Here is a 23,715-nt window from a genome sequence, read left to right as displayed (position 1 = left end):
AAAAAAAACTGAGGTAGAATTTATATAACATAAAAATATCTATTTTGAGTGTGTAATTCAGTGGCATTTAGCAAGTCACAGTGTTGTGCAACCATCACTCTGTCTACTTTCAAAATATTTTCATCACTTCAAAAGAGAACCTTGTACTTACTAGGCAGTCACTCTGCATCCTCTGAAAATGATTAATCTGTGTTTTGTCCATATGGATTTGCTTGTTTTGAACATTTCACTAAATGAATTATACAATATTTGAACTTTTGGTGTCTAGCTTTTCACTTAATAACACTGTTTTCAATTTTCATGCACACTGTAGCATGTATCAGTGCTTTGTTCTTTTTATGACTGAATAGTTTTCCATTGTATGTATGTAACACATTTTATGTATTTGTCCATTTGTTTATGGACATTTGGGTTGCTTCCAGCTTTTGACTGTTGTGAATAGTGCTGCTTTTAACATTTTTGTACAGGTATTTGTTTGAAAATGTTTCAGTTCTTTTGGGTATATACCTAAGACTGAATTTCCTGGGTCATATGGCAATAGTCTGTTGAGTGTTTTGAGGTGCCACCAAACTTTTCCACAGCACCTGTACCATTTTACATTTTCTTCACGTCCTTGTCAACACTTGTTATTTTCTTTGAAAAAAAAAAAAAAAACAAAAAACTATAGCCATCCTAGTAAGTATGAAGTGATATCTCAGGGCACCTGTCTCAGTCAGTAGAGCATGTGACTCTTGATCTCAGGGTTGTTAGTTCAAGCCCCAGGTTGAGCAGGGAGCCTACTTAAAAATTAATTACTTAAAGTGATACCTCCTGGTAATAATTTGCATTCCTCTAATGACTGAAGGGGTTGAACATCCTTTCATATACTTGTTGGCTATTTGTATGTTTAGAGAAATGTCTGTTCAAGTCCTTTGCCCTTTTGTATTATTTTTTAAAAGTTTATTTATTTGAGAGAGAGTTGAGCAATGGAGGGGCATAGGGAGAGAGAGAATCTCCACACTGTCAGCGCAGAGCCCAGTGCGGGGCTTGAACCCACAAACGTGAGATCATGACTTGAGACAAAGTCAAGAGTCAGACGCTTAATCAACTGAGCCACGCAGGCATGCCCCCTGTGCCCATTTTTAAATTGGGTTGTCATTCTGTTGCTGAGTTAGATGAGTTCCTTATACAGTCTAGATACAGGTCCTTTACTGGATAAGTGGTTTCTCCCAGTCTCTTATTTGCCTTTCATTTTCTTAACATTATGTTTTGAAAAGCAAAAGTTTTGATATTGATGATATCCAAGCTTCTTATATATATAAGAATATATAATAATAATACGTGTGTGTGTATCTTTGTATGACCTATATAAAAAAATCTTTGCCAAGCCCATAGTTGCTAAGATTTTCTATGTTTTCTTCCAAAAGTGTTCGAGTTTTAACTTTACATTTGGATCTATAATCCATTAAGAGTTAGATTTTGTTTTTGTTCTCATTTTGATACATGGAGAGAAACTAGACTCCTAAATACAGATATCCTTGTTATTGTTAAGATGTCTGGTCTCCCCAAATTGATTTATAGAGTCAAAATAAGTCCAGGAAGAATTCCAGTAGGGTTTTTTGTTTTCTTTTGTTTTTTGTTAGAAATTGACAAACTGATTCTAAAATTTATGTAGAAATGTAAAGGACCTAGTATAGCTAAACCAATTTTGAAAGAGAACAAAATTATAAGATTAAGACTACCTGATTTGAACACTTACTATAAAGTTATAATTGAGAGAATATGATATTGATGAAAGAGTAGGCACACAGATGAATGCAACAGATCAGAGATTCCAGAAATGATCTCCACACATATCTGATTAACTAAGTCTTGATAAAGGTGTCAAGGCAATTCAGTGGAGGAAAGGATTACATTTTGCTTTGTGGTTGATGTTGACTTTTGTGTATCAATCTTACATCCAGCAACCTCACTTCTTATATCTAAATAATTCTAGATTCTCTGACATTTCTATTCAGACATCCATATCTTTTGAAAACATTTTTTCTCAGTTCTATCTTTAGTTTTTTGGCTAAATGTGTTACTAAGGCTTCACAAACGTTGAAAAGAACTTGTGATGGGCATTCTTATTCCTTATTTTAAGAGGAATGCTTTTAATATTTTAACATGGAATAAGATGTTTGCTCTAAGTTTTTTTGGTAGACTTTTTCAGGGTTTTTTTTTTTTGTATTGAAGTTTCCTTCTCATATATTTATATATATTTATGTGTGTGTGTATATGTATGTACAGGCATACACACATAATTGTAATTTTCTTAAAACTTAGTTTTTTAGTTGGTTTACTTTTATTGAATCATTTTCTGTATATATATATATATATATATATATATATATATATGTAATATGTATGTTAATTACAAACGTAGAAATCTGTTAATATAATCATGTAAGATTGTTTTGATAGATTCTAAAAATTGAGCTCACCTTAAATTCCAGGAAAAAATACCCACCTTAGTTGGGATGTATTTCCTCTTTATGCATAATTTAGCATACTAATATTTTGCTTATAATTTTTTAATCTATTTTGCTGATTAGTCTGTATTTTTTTTATTTTCCTATTCACATTGTGATATCAAATTTATCAGAATCTATTAAAATTTATGGTCAAAATAACTCCATCAGTATATTACACTTATACATAGTTTTTCCGTAAGACATTTTAAATTCGTTATTTACCATTGAGAATATATCTTTGGTACATTTACCCTTTAGAGGTTCATAACAAAACGTAGTTCTTGTGGCTCATTATTCAAACATCATTTAGCCAAAACATGTTCAAAGCATCTGTAGTTTTCCATAGGGCAAATATCTCACACTAAATTGTTTTTTTATATCTTCATCCAGTCTTTTTGTCTGTGTACCTTATAGCAATATTTTCTGACAAAGGAATGTATCTTTTTTCATCATACTGTTTTCTATTTTAGACTTTTTTGTAGTTTGAGAGTAGTGTTTCCCCAAGTGATTTGTAGGGTTTTTTTGTTTTTGTTTTTGTTTTTGTTTTTTGTCTTTTCTGAAACACCTTAAAGGAGTTTCTAAAGATTTTATTACATTTAGTGTAGAAATGTAAAGAGTAAAGCTCTGGACTGAAAGTCACATGACTTTAAATGTCACTGAAAAGACTGCAGGAGGTTTGTCTTCACCCTGTGGAAGCTCGGATGTAAAATGTTAAGTCAAATGTCTTGGCTTCACATGCTCATTAGTTTATATCTCAGGGCATAATAACAACACGTAAATAATAGGTGGCTGTGTTGTATACATCTTCTGGAAAACTGGCTTATTGTCATCTGATTATGCACAATAGGTTTTCACCAGGTGTAGCAAACAACGCACTGGTGGTAGAAGCCTGTGCCATTTTCTGCTTGCTCACTTTCCATAATTAGCATTATCTTTACTCTGAAGTTCCTTTGCAGAAGCCTTTATTAAAATGGGTGTATTTTGTGGATTAATACTGTCCGTGAATCTTCCTAACCAACTCTCGTAATCTGTAGTACAGCACAGTGTCCTGAAGGCGAGTGCTTCTGTCAGTCTCTGAGCAGTACTTGCTACTCTTCCCTGAACGTTACTGGGTGTCCTGCACTTTAGCCTTGACCATGTGGCACGTGGACCATGTGAGTGCACTGTTGTCAGTCTGTATCTCTCTATATATATCATATCGGTGTATGTAATATTTTGTTTAATGTTTTTGACAAATGTGGAAGATTTTCTATTTCGTGGGTACACATACCTTTGGAGACTATCCAAAGGCGATAAGGGGCTACTGAAAAGCTTTAAGGAAGAAGTAATGCTGGATTTGCATTTTTAATTTTTTTTTAATGTTTTTATTTATTTTTGAGAGAGACCACGCATGAGCAGGGAAGGGGCAGAGAGAGGGGGAGACACAGAATCTGAAGCAGGCTCTAGGCTCTGAGCTCTCGGCACAGAGCCCAACATGGGGCAGGGCCCGAAGTCATGAACGTCGAGATCATGACCTGAGCCGAAGTTGGACGTTCAACCGACTGAGCCACTCAGGCACCCCTGGATATGCATTTTTAATATAACAGCTGGGTATGAAGTGTCTTTTTCTCACACTAGACCATAATGTCTCCATGGATTAGTCAATCTCTTACTTTACTTTGTATTCCTAGCATTTACTTTGAAAGAGTAGTAGGCGTTCAATAAAATTTTTTTAACTGAAAGGAAATTCTCCTAAATTAGTAATTCTTATCCAGGAGCCACATCAGAATAATCTGTAGTGCTTTGAAAAAAAAAAAAATTACATCTATTAATGTTAGTGTTAGCATTCAAGAAAACTCTAAACCTCGTAACATTAGCTTAAATAAGTTAGAGGTTCTTTTTTCCACCTTAAAGGAGACAGGAGGTGGGCAGTCTGGGCCTGGTATAGCAGTTTCAGATGTTAAGGGCTATTCCATATATCTGATTTTATGGTCAGCAGGAAGGAACAAAGGGCAAAAATAGGAGTATGCCCTTCCCTTTAAGGAGATCTGGTGAATTCTTCATAATACTTTCTTTCTTTGTGGGCAGAATTTAGTCATATTGCCTTAGCTGACAGAATGAGAAATAATCTTTTAGCTGGAGGGCAGTATAGCCAGCTAACAAATTGGGATTCTCCCACAGGTAGTGGGAGAAATTATCAATTTCTGTAACAATACACAGGCCTCGTTCATTCCTGGAAGTCTTGATTCAACAGGGCTAGGCTAAAACTAGGCCTTCTAATTTTAAAAAAGGGAAAACCAAACAGATCCTATAGCTGAACCAGATCTACTCTTCATGACGGATAACCTTGGCTCTAAGTCAGGTTTTGAAGAGAACAGATCTACTAATTCTTGGAATGAGAAATCTTTCTCCTGGAGGGTATGGAGTCAGCCAGATTTCTAACGTAAAATGCCATTTTACAGGGATCTAATCCCTGATGGGGGTCCAAGGAATAGTTTTAACAAATGTTTTGCTGTAGTCTGTGTGCACACCCTGTCCCCATTTTCTTGGTCCACCAAAGTGGTAACCTTTACCTTCCTGACCACCTCCCCCTCACCCATTTCCCTAAAGTGAGACCTCTGCTTCTAAGACTCATGATCATGTATTTCCATCAGCAGTGTTACTGGGCCACATCATGGATTGGAAAGCTTGTGGGATTTGGAGTTAAAAGATCTTGGTTCCAGTTCTTCCTCTGCTAACCTTTGGCAAGGAACTTAAACCTTATGATCTTCAGTTTATGCAATACACACACACACACACACACACACACATTCATATTCCTCATAAGAGTTGTTAGGGTTTAATGAACTAATAGTATGTAAAAGTGACTTTGAAACTGTAAAATGCTATACATATACTTTATGGGTAGCGGATATAAAATTAGCCCTATGTATACAAATGCTTATGAAATTGTCTTTTTTTTTTTTTGCTAGATAAACTCATACTGAAGTTAAGAATAATGAGATTTTTAGGGACATTTTTGCTCAGTTATTTCTTGGTAAACATTGAAATATCATAAATACTAGTTGAAGAGATCTTTTCCAAAAAAGTTATTTTGCATTGCTTCAGTGCCTCCTCTACCTCTCCTGTTACTATACACCTTGGTGTTTATTCATTTAAAAATATTGTTGCGATACTTATTTTTAAGCATGTTCCAGGAATCATTCTGGTCAGTGGGGAATACAATTATGAACAGATATTTGAAAGAGAGTTAAAAAGCCATGCATGATTAAAAAACTACTTTAAAATAATTAAGTACTTTTCAGAATCTTTATTAAATAGGCTGATTTAGAATTTTGCCATTTGTATATAACCTACACTGATTTATTACATTACATTGAAAGTTGTTTGAAGTGTGTTTAATATATACCATTAATATGGTAATTTAGCATTCTCTTTGCATGATACATAAAAATCTTTTGGAACTTTTAATACATTATAATGCAAAATATTATATATTAGAAACTATGCATTGAAGTATGCATAGTGCTTCTAGGAATATAATCCTTAAGTGCTACTTCTAGAATATAAAATATACATGCTTGTGGAAATTTTAATTTAATGTAGATATATCTTAGAGTCATTGTCAAGTGATTCAACTTTGCAATTGAAAGTGAAAAGTATTTATGAGATCACTTGTACCAAATTATTTTAAATGCCAAAACCATTGAAGAAGGCAGTGGAATAAATGTGTATTGAATCTACTATTGGTAGTACATTGTAGAAGTGAATTGTTCCACATTGTTATATCGCTGGTATATACTACTAATCTCTCATTGATTTTATTTCTTTGGGACGTTGTTTTAAAATCAGCCTGACAGAATAATTATGAAATATTCTGAGTTCATATTCTTCTATTTATTGGGCTCTGTCCTACATGTAGGCATAGCCAGTTATCCCCTCAAATTCCTCCTTAATTTAAATGTCTGAAGATACAGTTGGAAGTAATTGACTTTAACAGATTATTAACAGCTTAAGCTCCATTGAGGTCATTTTACTTAAAATATGTCAGTAAGTCAACAACCATATATAGGCCCTCATCTTATTTCTTGAGGCGGAACCTAAGAACAGAGAGGCACAGAGGAAATTCCCATTGGGATTTCTTTTCCTCTTGTCTCGAGCCAGGTTGAGGAAGATGGCAATGCCAGTAAGGGACATTTTTTAATGGTGCCAAGAGCCAGTGAGCATTGACTGTAAATGACAGGAAGAGCAACAGCTGCCCTGTTTGGAGTTGACGACGAGGTTAGTGTGACTGAGGCTTTGGACAGCCTTGGAAATGATCTCATTTTTCAGGGCAGATTCTCTTATGTATAGTGTTAAGAGACTAGAGGCCTCTTACTACATAACATGCTGGGATCTGTAAGTCAATGACCTCTTTATTTCTTTTTCTCTGTATCTCGCATATGCATTGAGACAAAAGCAGTTAGGAGAAAAGTTTATTACCCATACCTACGCAGCTAAGTCTGTGCCCATTTCTACTGCCTTTCCTCCTGCAACTAAGGGTGGACTTTCTGTGCCCCAACAAAGGCCAACTGTATACTTGTGGATTAGATCTCCTCCTTGTTTGTTTTTTTAAAGGTTTATTTTTGAGAGAGACAGACTGCAAGTGGTGGTGGGGGGGGGGGGGGTGGGCTGGGCAGAGACAGAGGGAGACACAGAATCTGAAGCAGGCTCCAGGCTCTGAGCTGTCAGCACAGGGCCTGATGTGGGGCTTGAACTCACAAACCGTGAGATCATGACCTGAGCCAAAGTCAGTCTCCTTTTTAGCAACCTCAAGAACATCATTCCAGCAATTCTCTCCTCTCACTCTCACATTAATTTCCCCCTCTCTATTGAATCTTTACCATCAATGTAGAAACATGCTGGGGGCACCTGGGTGGCTCATCGGTTAAGCATCTGACTCTTGGTTTCAGCTCAGGTCATGATCTCAGAGTTCATGGGTTCAAGCCCCACATTGGGCTCTGTGCTGACAGTGTGAGCCTGCTTGGGATTCTCTCTCTCCCTCTCTTACTCTGCCCTTCCCCCACTTGCATGTGCACATGTGCTCTCTCAAAATGTGTTTTCCGTAGTAAAGCATTATTGACTCTCATAGCCCCTTCCAGCAATTGCCCTAGTTGTCTCCCTCCCTTTTTGGCAAAATTTTGGGCTGTACTCTCTCTGTTTCCTTCTCTCATTTTTCGTGACCCACTCCACTCAGATCTTTGCTTTAGTACTATCTCAGTGCTCCACTGCAAATACCCGTGACAAATTCACCAGTGATCTCCTCACCAAATACAGAGGTCTTTTCCTAGTTCCCATGGTATTTAGCATTGGTGTTTGACATAGTTTATCACTTAACTCCTCTTTGAAGTACTTCTCCGAAGCTTACAGGACACCACACACTACTACTTTTCCTTCTGTCTCTCTTCCTCTCTCTCTCTTTTTTTGTTTTTTTTTTTTGTGTTCTGTGCTGGTTCTTTCTCGTATCCTATCAGAAGAAAAGTCCTTGGATGTCTTCCTATTTATACCTCACTTTCTCCTTTAGTGATTGTTTCTACTCTCATAGCTTAAAATACAATCTATTTGCAAATGACTCTCAGAATTCTCTCTCCAGCCTGGACCTCTTCCCTGAACACCAGATTTGATACCGAATTGTCTACTTGAACCCTGCACTTGGTTATCTGACAGCATCTCAGACTTAACCATGTACGAAACAGAGTTCCTGATGGTCTCTGCTCCCTCTGCAGTCTTCCCCGGTTTAGGTAATGATGCCTCTGTCTTTAGGTTAGGCCAAAACTGTGGAGTTTTGATTTCTCTTTTCTTTCATATCCCATAGGCAGTCTATCAGCAAGTCATTTAGGCCTTCCTACAAAGTGTATTCAGGCTATGACTACTTCTCCGCTCTCTTCATTGCTCTTGCCCATCTCATCTTACCCTGACTGTTGCAGCAGCCCTTTAAGGGATCTTTCTGATTGGACTCTTGACCTCCCCCTGACTCCTTGTTGGCCAGAGAGACTGTATGCAAATGGAAATCAGATGGTGTTACTCCTCTGCTCAGAACTCTCCAAAAGCTTCCCATCTCAGCATCAAAGCCAGAGTTCTCCCAGCCATCTGCAAGCTTTAAGCCATCTCTCCTCCCCCACCACAACTGCCTTGCAGAACCTGCCTCATCTCCCTGTTCTCCTGTCAGGTCTCCTTTGGTCACTAAGGCACGTTTGTTTTTAAATAAGTGTCTTTTTTTTAGTGGTAGGAAAGACCGAAAAAAAAAAAAAAAAAAAGGTCTTCAGGAACATAAGTGCATTACCCTTGAAAAGCAGTGATGGAATGGCATGGAAGAAGGGCATTCGAGTCCATGAAAACTTGAAAATGTGTGTGTAAAGGGGGCGCCTGGCTGGCTCAGTCAGTTAAGCGTCCGACTTCGGCTCAGGTCACCATCTCGCGGTTTGTGGGTTCGAGCCCCGTGTCGGGCTCTGTGCTGCCAGTGAGGAGCCTAGAACCTGCTTCGGATTCTGTGTCTCCCCCTGTCTCTACCCCTCCCGTGCTCATGCTCAGTCTGTGTCTCTCAATAATAAGTAAACGTTAAAAAAAATTAAATGTGTGTGTAAAGGTGCTTTGTAAATCTATAAAACAAAGTATGTACTATATGGTCATGAGGATATATTTTTACACTTGATTGCGCTTTAGACGTGGGATCAAACCTGAATTTTCTTGTACCCTGGAGGTGAGGGTGTGATTCGGCCTGGCTATGGATTCAGAAGTAATGCTGAGGGTCATTCACGTGAAAGAGCTCCATCCTCTTCTACCAAAACAACTCGGTAGACTTGGAGGAGAAGAGTCCTTACCAGCTGTAAAGGAGCAGACTCACTTTAACAGCTATGGGGCCATTGTGGGAGTCGCCTAAAGTACGTATCTTTAAAAAAGCCTTGAAGTTAGTATAGTGTTGGTTCTATAACCACAAAATAAAGGTCAATGTAATTCTTTATCTGAGAGATAAAATTAGATGTTTTAAAATCGAAGATCTAGGGCTTCAGAGTTAAGCTGATACATTGTGTTGTAGCCATACAACCAATAATAAGAAATAAGGCTAATGCTGTTTAGCTGATGGGAGTGTGGCCAGTTGAAGGTAGCTTACCAGATTGATCGAGGCCAGAATTTCACCTAACCTGTAATTGGATAATTGGACACAGTATTCTGTGAATACTCATCACTTACTCCCCACTTAGTATGCCTTTGCCAGATTTAATTATTGTCTCTGCCTGACTTAACCTCTGTGGAACGTGGGTGAGTAACAAGGCACTTTGTAGAACGAGAGTAGATAAAATGTGCGTGCACTGGGTAGCACGTAACTTTTTAAAACTCTTGATTCTTTAGCCGGCATCTGTTCACTGTTGGTGTGAAGAACACTTTGGAAGTGTTCATTGTGAAATTTCACATGCCAGCATGAAAGAGAGTAAGACAATAGATTGTGTTGCTGTGGTTTGAGAAGACTAGTGGAAAGGCTTGTATTTGCGTTAGTCTAAAGTGATACGGACGTGGAGCATATATGTTTCTTATTAAGTGTGTGATGGTTCAGTCCTTAAATTATTTCTAATAAAGTCTGATCTTTATGTTCACATTGTGATGTGTTCATTTTTGTTATGGGAAAGTTATAGGGCTGAGGGTATAAATTTTGTATTTCACTTTTATATTTAATTTGAAAAAATCACCATATTCTAGAAATGTTCTAATGTGATTATAAACCCATATGCTGGACTTCACTGATCATGAACTTCCACTCTGCATACCTTTATCAATAGTTTTGCACTAATTTTTAAATGCTGGGTTGTCCCCTGGTGTTTCTGAAGGCCCAAGATTGGAATTACATCATTCCAGTGATCTTTCTAATAGGCTGAAAGGTATCGATGGCTGTGAAGTATATTCTTAGATGCCTCTCTAAAGCAATAAAGAGCTCTTCACTGGTGTAGATCTGCTCTCAGGTGCGGTCAGTGTACATGATGAAAGAACTTGCCGTCTTGTGTGCAATTTTAGAGTGAGGTTTCTTCCTTCAGTGCGGAAGATCCTGTTACTCTTGAAGCAGGTACACGTGCAGCCAGGTCATCAAGGTAAGAGCAGGAGTAGTGGTGCGGGCCTCTTCTCCTGCTTGTGCTTCCCACCCCTTTCCCTGCTGGTAAGAGCAACTGAAAGCATGTGTCCAAATAGCAGAAATGAAGGGATGCATATTTCAGATGGTTAAGGATAAATTGGAGTTTGAATAAGATTCTGTTGAGGGAACACTATATTTGGGGGCCTCGATCATTTATTTTGCCACTATTCTAAAATCTAGATGAATGTAGGTATAAAACTAACATATTTGTAACTGGAAGGGTTAGTTGAGTTACTAAGTTTAGTTGATTCATATGTTGAAAGGTTCAGTGTCAGCAGCGTATTTGCATTTTGATGTTTGAAAAGCCAAAAAGAAAGGTAAAGCTAAAGGGAATGGATGAGCAGGGGTGAAAGCTTGATTCCTCTTCAGAGGTATTTTTGGAATCTACACATACAACAGTGCTGAAAGATCTTTTCCATTTGAAGAGAGGATCATTTTGGACATTATGCTCAATTTTGTAGTCCTTGTTTACAGATAAATGAATTGTCTAACCCAAGAAATGGTTGGGTTTTTTTGTTTGTTTTAGGTTTATTTTGAGGGAGAGAGAGTGCGCATAGGGGAGGGGCAGAGGGAGAGAGAATCTTAAGCAGGCTTCCAGCCCAGCACAGAGCCCAACACGGGGCTTGATCTCAGAACCTCAAGATCATGACCTGAGCCAGATCAAGAGTCAGATGCTTAACTGACTGAGCCACGCAGGAGCTCCCGTTTCATTTTTAAGTTGACTCCAGCCATAATAGTATTTCCTCTGGAGGTAAAATCCAGATTATAGGGATATTTACAAGTATTTTGCAATTTCTTGAAAATTATATAAGTATTTTTTTCAGTTTTTCACATCTTTGTGCATTTATCATTTATTGCTATTTTTATTTCATGATCACAGCTATAATAATAATAATAATAATCTCATTACCGTAATGATAAACACTTAGGTGCCTGAAGACTGGAACTGTTCCCAAGATAATGAAAGCTTTACTCCATTTCGGTTATGAACTTAGCATTTCAGTAAAGCTGTGTTTTTAAGTTCTGTCACTCTCCACTTGTTGAACCTGATATGTGGCTGTCAGGGACTCAGGGCTACAAAGGACTCTGGAGTCAGAACCAAAGGGAAGGGAGCATGCAAGTGCGTGTCAGGAGGTGAAAGGGTGAGATTCAGCAGAGAGTAATTCAGAGAGCAGCGGAGAGGGTTCTGTGGCTCCCAAGACCCAGAGCCAGAACTTCGGACCTGGAGGAGGTTGTAGAGTACCCCCATTCGGTGCTTTTCAAACTGTTGGAACAGCTCCCACTTTGGATGGAGGCCAAAGAAAGCCATAGCGCTCCTGAGTGTACCAGTGTCACCCAGTGCAGCTTTGGAAAACCTCTATTTCCTGTGTTAGGGTTATTTCTGAGATGGGTTCTGCTCTGCCCAAGTTAAAACACACACACACACACACACACACACACACACACACAAGTTTGGAGACTACTGATAGAAGATTCCCCTGTTGTCTAATCTAATTTTCAGGCAAGGCAGTTAAAGAACACGAGACTTCTGCGATTGCACAGTGGGTAATGGTAGACCCTTTGGAATAGAAGTTGGGGGAGATTGCGGAATAGTTGTGATTTCTAGAGTTCCAATATCAAGACAGGTGAAACTGTCCACACCAAATCTAGCACCTGCTATTTTACAGGAGGATCAGCTTACTTAAATTTCAGAGGGTATTAGTTAACTGCAAAGGTTGAGATGCTCTTGAATTAGGAAGAATGGATGATCTCATTAAAAGATGAAAAATCAAACCAGGCATTACCTTTTTTTATAATCTTTTTGTGGTTGTCAGTGTACTAAATTCAAGGTAAAATAGAGAACCATAACCAAAATATGGAATTGAAAAATGGAAGTTAAAATGTCATTATGTGGCCACTCATTTCCTTTCATTTGATACTCCAGCTCTTTCAGAAGTAAACTTGAGGATTGTATCTTATACTTTGATGTGGTATACATTTTAATATTTAGAATGGTTTTAATTATTTTAGTCAAAATGGGCTTAATTTCATGATTAATGTCGAGAGAGAGATACTGTGTCTTTTTTAAATTTTATCTGACTTCTAAATTGGCTCACGTTCTTATACTAGAATCTTGATCATTTGAGCCAAATTTGCTAGTCTTAATCTATTTTCATTAGCTAGAGCTGTTGTGAGAAAAGGCCCCACAGGAAGAACAGAATTAGCTTAGTAATTGTGCTCATTCATCCGTGCATGCATATAACACAACTGTTTTCATTTCTGATGTTGTGATGGAACTGGATCAAAAGCAAGTAAATTTTACGTCCCTTTGAATAAGCGTATGTCTCCTGTCACTGAAGTCTTTTTTTGTGTATCTGTTTTCTTGCAGGTGAGGAATTTTAAATTGGAACAGGAGCAAGAAAAAAACAAAATTTTGTCAGAAGCACTGGAGACTCTGGCCACTGAACACCATGAATTAGAGCGATCTCTGGTTGAAGGCTCGCCACCCCACAGCATCCTCAGCGAAGACGAGTTCTATGATGCACTATCAGGTAAGTCTAGAATCCTGCCACCTGTGTTGTGGGTGGTTTGAAGCCCACCACCTGAATGTCTTCTTAGAGATGTCACCTGCAGTGTCCTGGAGAGAGCAGAGGACATGTGGCACCACAGCTCCCCACACAGTTTCTCTTTGGTGTGGGGGTACTGAGGCAGGAGGCTGTGAGTTGGGACTGAGTCCACCAACGTGGATGGAGAGGGAGTGCTGTGAAAACTCAAGAATTTGTTCAGTGACCGTTAAATACCTCCTACTTCAGGGTGCTATTGTATGTTTAAGGGTAGAGCAAGGGACAGTTTCTGTCATCAGAGAGTACTCTGAATCCTTAAAGGACAGAGATGAGTATGGTGGTTGCGGTCCAGTATGCCGAGTGCCAAAGAGGGGAAATGGCAGTGTGGCTGGAGCAGAGAAAAGAAGTGCTTAGTTGTGCCTCAGAACTACATGCCAAAATGAGCAGGGACCCCACAGCCTAAATTAGAATCCTGCTTCTTACACCAGCTGGCTGTGTGACCTTGGGCAAGTTCTGTGACCTCTAGTTCTCTGTTCACACGTATTTAAAATGGGGATAATTACAGTATCCATTTCATCAGGCTGAGTCAGGATTAAATGAGTTCCTGTGTGTAAACTGTGTTTAGGACCATGCCTGTCATTTCCAAGGTGCTCCAAAAAAGGAGACGTGTGTGGGGAGGTGGGACTGACTTGGGAGGGGATGTCCCACTAAGTAGTTAGGACCTTTGAGGAATTTGCTTTAGAATTTTTGAGGTGGGGTGCTTGGAGGAGTGGCTGCAGACGAGTGAGGCTGAAACTAACTCTTATTTGAGGAAATCAAGTTATTACAGAATAGGTGGACGTACGCAATTACTGGTCTCATAGAACTTGACCGTGGAAGCGGGAGACCTCCGTGAAGAGGGAGTGAAAGGGTCACGTTCACAGTAGGACATTAAAGGAAGTGCAGTGAGAAGTAAGAGAAATGGGAATGAAAGAAGATTGGGTTGAGGAAATGAAAGACAACAGTGTGATCATATAGGACAGGGAAAATGGTTGTTGCTAGGCTTACAGAGAAGAGATTCGTTATGTAAGGTAAACAGATTCGTTATTGTGGGAAGTGTGATATAATCAAAAGAATGGGAAAAGTAATTTTAATAGCCAGATTATGGAGTAGAAAAGATGATACTGATGATGATGTTGTCATTTGGATAAGGCATTTGTGAAAGGAGTGACTCATTGGGAAGAGAGAGTGAAGCTAGGATTTGAAGGCAGTGAGATAAGTGATGAGGCAAAGGAAGCATTTAACACAACCGAGGGAAGTGGGGGGTGTGGGGCGGGAATGACATCGGAGCCTGCCAGGATTTTTTCACACCTACCCTGGGCCAAGTCCAGTAGCGTTATCTCCTATATTCCTTCCGTTTGGGGACATCCAAAAGAGAAAGTCACTAGAGGGATCATAGGATTAAGTGCAAACAGATCTGAATATAAAAGAGCCCAGACACTTGAGCTGCTCATCTTTCCCCCAACCCGCCTCCCCCAGGCTATCATTATTTCTTTTTTTTTCTTTTTCTTTTTTTTTTTTTTTTTTAATTTACATCCAAGTTATTTTAGCATATGGTGCAACAGTGATTTCAGGAGTAGATTCCTTAATGCCCCTTATCCATTTAGCCCATCCCCCCTCCCACACCCCCTCCAGTAACCCTCTGTTTGTTCTCCATATTTAAGAGTCTCATGTTTTGTCGCCCTCCCTGTTGTTATATTTTTGTTTCCCTTCCCTTATGTTCATGTGTTTTGTATCTTAAAGTCCTCCTATGAGTGAAGTCATATGAAATTTGTCTTTCTCTGACTAATTTCACTTATCATAATACCCTCTAGTTCCATCCACGTAGTTGCAAATGGCAAGATTTCATTCTTTTTGATTGCCTAGTAATACTCTATTGTATATGTATATACCACATCTTTTTTATCCATCATCCAGTGATGGACATTTGGGCTCTTTCCATACTTCGGCTATTGTTGATAATGCTGCTGTAAACATTGGGGTGCATGTGTCCCTTCAAAACAGCATACCTGTATCCCTTGGCTAAATACCTAGCAGTGTAATTGCTGGGTCAGAGGGTAGTTCTATTTTAGTTTTTTGAGTAACCTCCATACTATTGTCCGGAGTGGCTGCACCAGCTTGCATTCCCACCAGCAGTGCAAAAGAGATCCTCTTTCTCCTCATCCTCGCCAACATCTGTTGTTGCCTGAGTTGTTAATGTTAGCCATTCTGACAGGTGAAAGGTGGTATCTCATTGTGGTTTTGATTTGTATTTCCCTGAAGATGAGTGATGTTGAGCATTTTTTCATGTGTCAGTTGGCCATCTGGATATCTTCTTTGGAGAAGTGTCTATTCATGTCTTTTGCCCATTTCTTCCTTGGATTATTTGTTTTTTGGGTGTTGAGTTTGATAAGCTCTTCATAGATTTTTGGATACTAACCCTTTATCTGATAAGTCGTTTGCAAATATCTTCTTCCATTCTGTCAGTTGCCTTTTAGTTTTACTGGTTTTTCCTTCGCTGTGCAGAAGCTTTTTATTTTGATGAGGTCCCAATAGTTAATTCTTGGTTTTGTTTCCCTTGCCTCCGGAAATGTGTTGAGTAAGATGTTGCTACAGCCAAGATCAAAGAGGTTTTTGCCTGCTTTTCTCCTCGCGGATTTTGATGGCTTCCTGTCTTATATTTAGGTCTTTCACATCCATTTTGAGCTTATTTTTGTGTATGGTGTAAGAAAGTGGTCCAGGTTCATTCTTCTACATGTCTCCAGTTTTCCCAGCGCCACTTGCTTAAGAGACTGTCTTTATTCCACTGGATATTTTTTCCTGCTTTGTCAAAGATGAATTGGCCATACGTTTGTGCGTCCATTTCTGGGTTCTCTATTCTGTTCCAGTGATCTGAGTGTCTGTTTTTGTGCCACAGCTGCTCATCTTTTATGTTTTTTTTTAAGAGAGAAAAAATTTAATGTTCATGAAAAAAATTGTAATAATTCAATATGAAAGTGTGTGCGTTACTCAGTGAAATTTTCCCTTCGTCCCTTATCCTAATGTACAGTCTTCCTTGGAAGTTCTTATAGCCTGATATATTCTCTTCCAGGCCTTTTTAAAGCATTCCCATGTGTATGCGTATGTTTACATACAGCTTTGTTTTGTTTTGTTTTTAATCAGGAATGGAAGTAGCTGTATCATTGTTCTGGAGTTGCATTTTTGTTCTTTTTTTTAATGTTTATTTTGAGAGGGAGGGAGGGAGAGAGAGAGAGCGCTCACAAGTTGGGGAGGGGCAGGGAGAGAGAGGAATCCAAAGAATCTGATAGCTTGGAATCTGCTGATAGCTTAGAGCCTGAATCAGGGCTGGATCTCATGAACCCTGAGATCATGACCTGAGCTGAAATCAGGAGTCAGACGCTTAACTGAGCCACCCACATGCCCCTGGATCTGTGTTGTCATGTAACGACATAACTTGGAAATTTTTCCCATCAGTAGTACAACTCTAGCTCATTCTTTTTAAAGGTTGTATAAAAGTCCGTGATATGATTCACCACTGTTTTCTTGATTATTCTCTACTTGATAGACATTTAGCAGCTACTGTCATCTTTCTGCTTCTCAGACATATTTTAACACTCAAAACACTCCAAAATCAGTCTTCTCTGGGACGAGGAGATAAAAAGAACTGTAGTCCCTAGGTGAGGATTGGCAAGTACATCGCATCTCGAGTACCAATTCAGATTGGTTTGCAGTACCTGCTGCTTTAAGGTTGGCTGTGTTGAGAAGGATCCTGAGGCTGGGTGCAGGTGCCTTGGTCAGTCAGCATGTGGCACCAGGGCTGTAGAAATGAAGGAGAGGGCAGGTGCCATGCCTTTGCTCCTTCCTGCCCTAAAGGACTCACCTGAGTTTTGTTACCCTTGCCTCAACAGTAGCCTTTCTGTGGCCACTCTTACTGTTTCCTGCTAGAAATCTTGCAAATCATTTGCAGTGTAGAACTGCATTAAAATTAAGAATCAGAAGCCCCAGCTTCAAGTCTTGAGCTGCTGATGACCTCGCCAAATAATCCATTGAGGTATAAAAGCCGTCCTTTGAGAATGACTTCATCTTCTCACTATAGTCTTCACACTTCACCCTTCACTCCCACTTCCTTCTTCCTTTCTGTTAAAAAAAGAAGAGGGGCACCTGGGTGGCTCAGTCAGTTGGGCTTCCTACTTCGGCTCAGGTCATGATTCATGGATTCAATCCTCATGTCAGGCTCTGTGCTGACTGCTCAGAGCCTGGAGCCTGCTTCAGATTCTGTGCCTCCCTCTCTCTCTGCCCCTCCCCCACTCACGTTCCATCTCTGTCAAAAAAATGAATGAACATTAAAAATTTTTTTAAAGAGAAGAAATGTTCCTCCTCAATTGAAGCCGTCCCTTCCTCATATCATATATTCATGTACCCATCTCCTTGTACCTTCTCAAGAACTTTTGTTATTGTTTCTTCTGCCTTCATTTTTATATCACATCATTTTATTTATTTATTTATTTATTTATTTATTTATTTATTTATTACTTTTTAATGTTTATTATTTGAGAGAGAGTCAGAGAGCAAGCAGGGGAGGGGCAGAGAGAGAGGGAGACACAGAATCCGAAGCAGGCTTCAGACTCTGAGCTGCCAGCACAGAGCCTGATGGGGCTCAAACCCACAGACAGAGAGATCATGACCTGAGCTGAAGTCGCCTGCCCAACCGGTTGAGCCACCCAGGCACCTCAATTTTATTTATTTTTTTAAGAGAGAGAGAGCACAAGCAGGGGAGGGACAGAGAGAGTGGGAAAGAATCCCAAGCATGTTCTGCACTATCACCACAGTGCCCAATGTGGGGCTCGATCTCACGAACCATGAGATCATGACCTGAGCCAAAACCGAAGGTTGGACACTTAACCGACTGAGCCACCCAGGCACCCCCAATATCACATCATTTTAAATACTAACTTAGCATTCTGTAGTAGTTTCCTGTTGCTGCTATAACAGATTACCACAAATGTCCTTGAACAATGCAGATTTATTTTCTTATGGTCCTGGATGTCAGAAGTTCCAAAGTTGAGGTCTGGGCAGGGCTGTGTTTCTTCTGGAGGCTCTGGGAAAGAATCTGTTTCCCTGACTTCTTTAGTTTCTGGAGACCACCTGCATTCCTTGACTTGAGACCCCATCCTCTATCTTCAAAGCCAGCAGTGTGACATCTTCAAGCTCTCTCACTGACTCAGACTTTTCTCCCTCACTTTTTAAAGGACTTTAGGAATTACAGTGGGCCCGCCCAGATAATCCAGGGTAACCTACCTATCTCAAGGTCCTTAATCACATCTGCAGAGTCCTCTTACCATACCAGGTAATCTATCCACAGGTGCCACAGGTTAGGACGTGGACATGTTTGGGGGACCATTATTCTGACTACCACATTTATATCTCTAACTCAGACTCAGCTGTCAGCTGGATAAATAAGAAATGAATTTTTGATCTTTTTCCCAGATCCTCTTCCTGGGGTTTGCCTCATTTTAGTGCATAGCACTTCTCTCCTCTCAAAGCCAGAAACCTAGGAGTGATTTGTGACATTCATGTAACACATCCATGAAACCCAGCCCAAAAAGCTTGTCCATTCTACCTTCAAATCATACCTCAAAGCCATGTATGTTCTGTTATTATCGTGTAGGGTTAAAAGGTAGGTGCTGGGACGAGAGGCTGTTGATAAATTGTCGCTCTACCGATTCCTATGCCCTTTGGAAAGTTACTTCACTTTTCTGTGCCTCATTTCTTTATCTGCAGATGGGTTATAAGATTATCATGATAAATACTTAAAACAGTGTCTGGCACTCTGAGCTCTCGTTATCATCACCTGCGCTATGCCCAATTTTGTCTAGCCTCTTACCTACCATGCTTCCAGCCTTGCCTTCCTGGAGTTCACTCTGTGCACACACCCACGGTGACACTTTGTAGACGTCACGTCATTGCATTCCCCTGCCTGGAATCCTGTGGTGGCTCCTCATTGCACCAAGAATAAAAATCAGACTCCTTAACTGGCCTTCAAGGCTCTTGACATGATCCAGATCCTGCCTGTGTTGTCAAGTCAGGCTTGTCTTCTTGTTCCCTTCCCCTCACTAGCCTTTCGGACTTCGTCCAGCCCTCAAACATAGTAGTGGCAGCAGGCTATTGGATGTGGTGTGAAATAAGACCAAGAGAAAGTATGCAAACCTGTATTACACTTAAAGCTTATTTTTATTTATTTATTTTTGTTTTCTGTGTTTTTGAGAGAGAGTCTGAGCGTGAGTAGGGAGTGGTAGAGAGGGAGAGATACTTAAGCAGGCCTCACACCCAGTGTGGAGCCCAACCTGGGGCTGGATCTCACAGCTGTGAGATCGTGAGCTAAGCTGAAGAGCCTGGAGCCTGCTTCAGATTCTGTGTCTCCCTCTCTCTCTTCCCCTCCCCTGCTCACACGCTTGCGCTCTGTCTCTCAAAAATAATATTAAAAGAAAAAATTAAAAAAAAAAAACAAGCTTTTTTTAATAGGGGTCTCACAGTAAAAGATTAAATCAAGCTAATATTTAAAAGATGTGAAAAGATTTTTAAAAACTCTTCTCTTAAAATATTTGTAAATTACTTTGACTAAATGTTTAATCTTTTTAAAAGTTGCTTGCTTACAACTTGTGTTACTTCCTTTAAAATAATAGGATAATTTTATTTGTTTAGACATGAAATCCATGTGACTTCCTGTTTTCCCTTTGCTACTTTTCCCTTATGTCCCTTTAGGTTTTTGCCAATAAGCTGGATCAGTGAAAATCTAGTACAGTGGGTGAGATAAACCTTGATGCAAGCATACAGTATAGCCTAATTTTTCCAGCCCCATGGGATCTTTTGATCATATAAAAATTGTTTTTTCAGTATTCTCAGTGACTAAAGGTTTCATAAAATTCCATAAAGCAAACAGATTTCTTTCTCACAATTTGAATTCTGTTATGTAACGTGATCTGAAAGGAGCTACATCTTCGTGTGTGTGTGTGTGTGTGTGTGTGTGTGTGTGTGTTTAAGAAAAGAAATGTTTATATTGAGTGAGATTGCTGCTCTTACTGTCAGTGACCACCTCCTGGCATATGGCTAAACGTTCGTGCATACTGAAGCAAAAAAATGGAAGAAGAAACTAACAGATAGCTGATTCTGTAGAACATAGTCCATTCTGTGAGCAAATAAAGTACAGAAATACATAGAAAGAACCACTTTAAGGAAGAAGAGAGTGGTTCCTCTTTCATATTCCTACCCTTTCTGTTTCACTTTTACTTTATTGCTACCCTGTTCTCCTACCAGAGCTCTCAAATACCTCTCAAGTACTTCCCTGCCCAGTAGTCTTTCCTGACTCCCCCTGGCAGAATTAATCCTCTCTTCTTTTGTGCTCCCTTGTTGACACTCCTTTATAGCCCCTTTCATTGTACTGTGCTGGTCTCTGTATGATCATGGTTGCCCTGTCTACTTAAATCCCTGAGTTCCGTTCTAAATGTTGAGTACAAGTTTTGAACAAATGCCACTGATATTTCTGTCCTCCCTAAAAATATATTGGTATTCAATACAAGCACAAGAGGATCAGTAATGCCTGCTGCATGTTCCACTTTGGGTTCTGTGTAGCAGAGGAGGGATGGCAGACCATCCCCAGGAGTGAGCCTGGGTGAGGTGGTGGTAAAAGATACAATTTGTTCTTGAGGAATTTACACTCTGGTTGCAGCTATGAGACCTGCTCATGGCAGTGGGGGGTAGGGGGGGATGAAAAAGTTGCTAAGAAAGGGAGACAGTTCGGGGTGCCTGACTTTGTGAATCTGTAATATGCTAAGGAATTACTCTTGAAACATTTGTGGCTGCTATTCTTTAGAACTGGTCTGAGAAGAATGGGGGCGCCTGGGTGGCGCAGTCGGTTAAGCGTCTGACTTCAGCCAGGTCACGATCTCGCGGTCCGTGAGTTTGAGCCCCACGTCGGGCTCCGGGCTGATGGCTCGGAGCCTGGAGCCTGTTTCCGATCCTCTCTCTCTGCCCCTCCCCCGTTCGTGCTCTGTCTCTGTCCCAAAAATAAATTAAAAAAAAAAAAAAAAAAAAAAAAACGTTGAAAAAAAAAAAAAAAGAACTGGTCTGAGAAGTTTCACCGAAATTCCTGCCTTTTGGGTATTATAACTTCAAAATATATTGCTTTTCTTACTGTCTGTTCATTTTCCTTTTTTAGAAAACATGTTGAGATCAGTTGCTCAAGAAAGGCTTTCTTGCTAGGTTTTCCTCTTAATGCTATTTTGGTCGAAATGTGCATGAATAATGCATACAGTCCAATAGTGTAGACTGGCAAAACCAATAGATAATTATGTCATGAAATTGAACCCAGTTTTAGCATTTCTCAGCAGTTGCAAGGGTGGGTGCTTATGTGTTTTTAAGTCAAAACTTTCAAAATGGAAAGTGGTAATATAACAATTTTGGTTTTGTTGGGAGGAGAGGAACACAGGAACAGTTAGGACCTATGTCAAATAAAGTTTAATCCAGTAAGTAGTACAGGTAATAGTGGAGAGCAAGTGATCCCATCTGCATTGACATTTTTATGTATAGAAGACACAGGATCTGACCAAGGTGGTCAGTGTTATTGAGAAGAAGGTAGTTCTGTGTACACTGTTCTTTATGTTCCCAGGTCCGGTGTTCTTTCCTTCTACAGTTTACTTTATTTTAAAATGTTTATTTACTTATTTTTGAGAGAGACAAAGTTCGAGAGGTGGAGGGGCAGAGAGAGAGACACAGAATCTGAAGCAGGCTCCAAGCTCTGAGTTGTCAGCACAGAGCCTGATGCGGGGCTCTAACCCACAAACTGTAAGATCATGACCTGGGTCGAAGTCGGATGCTTAACCAACTGAGCCATCCGGGTGCCCCTCCTTCTACAGTTTATTTTTGAAATAACTATTCATTTCTCATCTGGCCCTTTTTTGTGTGTCCTTTAACTGTAGTCCGCACCTGCTTAGTATTTGGCCCTGTCAACCACCACTGTATTCCTAGCACCTATTTGTCTCTTGTTCCCCCCTCCGCTTTTTTTTTTTTTTTTTTTTTTTTTTTTTTTTTTTTTTTTGAGAATGAGGTATACTGCCTTGTTCTTGTCCTTTTTCTTGTGATATAACTTTTGGTGTATGCCTTCCTTATAGCAACACTACATTTCCCTTAACTGTAGAAATCTTGTACTAACTTCTGTGTTTTGTCTACTGCCCCGTACAAAACATTAATTAGTTGACATGATAGCAAAATGAGTGCCACAGAACATGGCTGTTACTTAGCACCTTCCATATGTAATGTGGTAAAACCTTCTGGAGAAAATCTGATTAGTCGCAGGAGCTCTCAATCCCATTTTCAGTTTGTAGCATTAAAAAATTATCCAGCATCTCACTTATCTTGTATATGTGTTGCAGGTAAACACTGCTGAATGTAATCTATCCTTAAGGTTTTGGGTTGACCTTCTGGGTTCATCTTCATTTCCTAAAATGTTTTTTTATTAAATTTACTAAATTATTGGCTCCGTTAAATACCGTAAACCACGTGCATTTAGTACTGTCCTCAGCATTGGGAGGATTTCATGAACCAGATGTGACTGTTGAGTGCCAGGTGCTTTGTTAGACACAGCAATACCAAGCTAGGTAAGATCCAGTCCCCCAGTCTGGGGGGTTTGCGGTCAGGCTAGGGGAAGAGATGAATACCTGGAAAGACAGTTTGAGTGTAGTGTAGAAGGGATCCGGCCCACCAGTCCACCGCAGCTGCTCATTCTCATTCTGGAGATCGGAGCTTAGAGTTTGCCTTTCTCAGGAACCATGTTGATGCCATTATCTATCTCCATTTTGTGGGTCTCACAGTTTTGTTTGTTGTTGTTGTTGCTGTTTAAGTTCATTTTTGTTTTGAGAGAGAGAGAGAGAGAGAGAGAGTATGTGCGTGAGCAGGGGTAGGGGAGGGAGAATCCTAAGCAGGACCTGGGGCTCAGACACAGAAACCGTGAGATCATGTACACGTCTGATGGCTGTCTCCCATCATTCGACCCACTCTCTCAAAAGCCTTGATTCCAGCATTGTTTTGACTACATCACATCATCTCCATCTTTACAACATCCCTCACTCCACATGTGCTTTCCATATGTGAGGCCTAGATTGCGTGGGGCATCATGTGATCGGTCCCCTGTCTTTCTTTCCCTGCGCTGTACCCAGCTGGCAGAACGCCAGACCATCCCTCTCCCGCTTCAACCCCAGTCCTCAAGGGACTAGGTGAGACTGGAGACACATCCAGGGCCACAGTAGTGGGTCTGGCTTTAAGTTCACAGCTGCTGACTTGTGGTTGGTCCCTTTTGCTGCCCAGCGGTCCTACTCCATTTCTGTGGTCCGTTGCTTTCACGTGCTGCTTTCATGTGTATCTCACCTAAAACTTGTCATACCTCCTCCTCCATCCTGCGCCAGCTGGGGACATTGTTTATGTCACTGACACACTCCTCGTGTTTCCAGTATCAAAGCTGCCACATCCT

The 23,715-nt window shown here is 40.0% G+C and overlaps 1 protein-coding gene across 5 annotated transcripts in view; it reads left to right on the top strand.

Moving 5' to 3' along the window:
• The window catches only part of OSBPL1A (oxysterol binding protein like 1A), a 242,774-nt gene that overhangs the window by 124,789 nt on the left and 94,270 nt on the right, over positions 1 to 23,715 (top strand). For all 5 annotated transcript variants that reach the window (XM_007075995.2, XM_042963240.1, XM_042963241.1 and 2 more), the window contains one exon: positions 13,001 to 13,163. In XM_007075995.2, the coding sequence (XP_007076057.2) occupies positions 13,001 to 13,163 (163 nt within the window). The remainder of the gene's footprint in view (positions 1 to 13,000; positions 13,164 to 23,715) is intronic.

This window comes from Panthera tigris, chromosome D3 (assembly GCF_018350195.1).
Source record: "Panthera tigris isolate Pti1 chromosome D3, P.tigris_Pti1_mat1.1, whole genome shotgun sequence".
Taxonomy (NCBI): Eukaryota; Metazoa; Chordata; class Mammalia; order Carnivora; family Felidae; genus Panthera; species Panthera tigris.
This window is presented reverse-complemented; position numbering and strand designations above follow the sequence as displayed.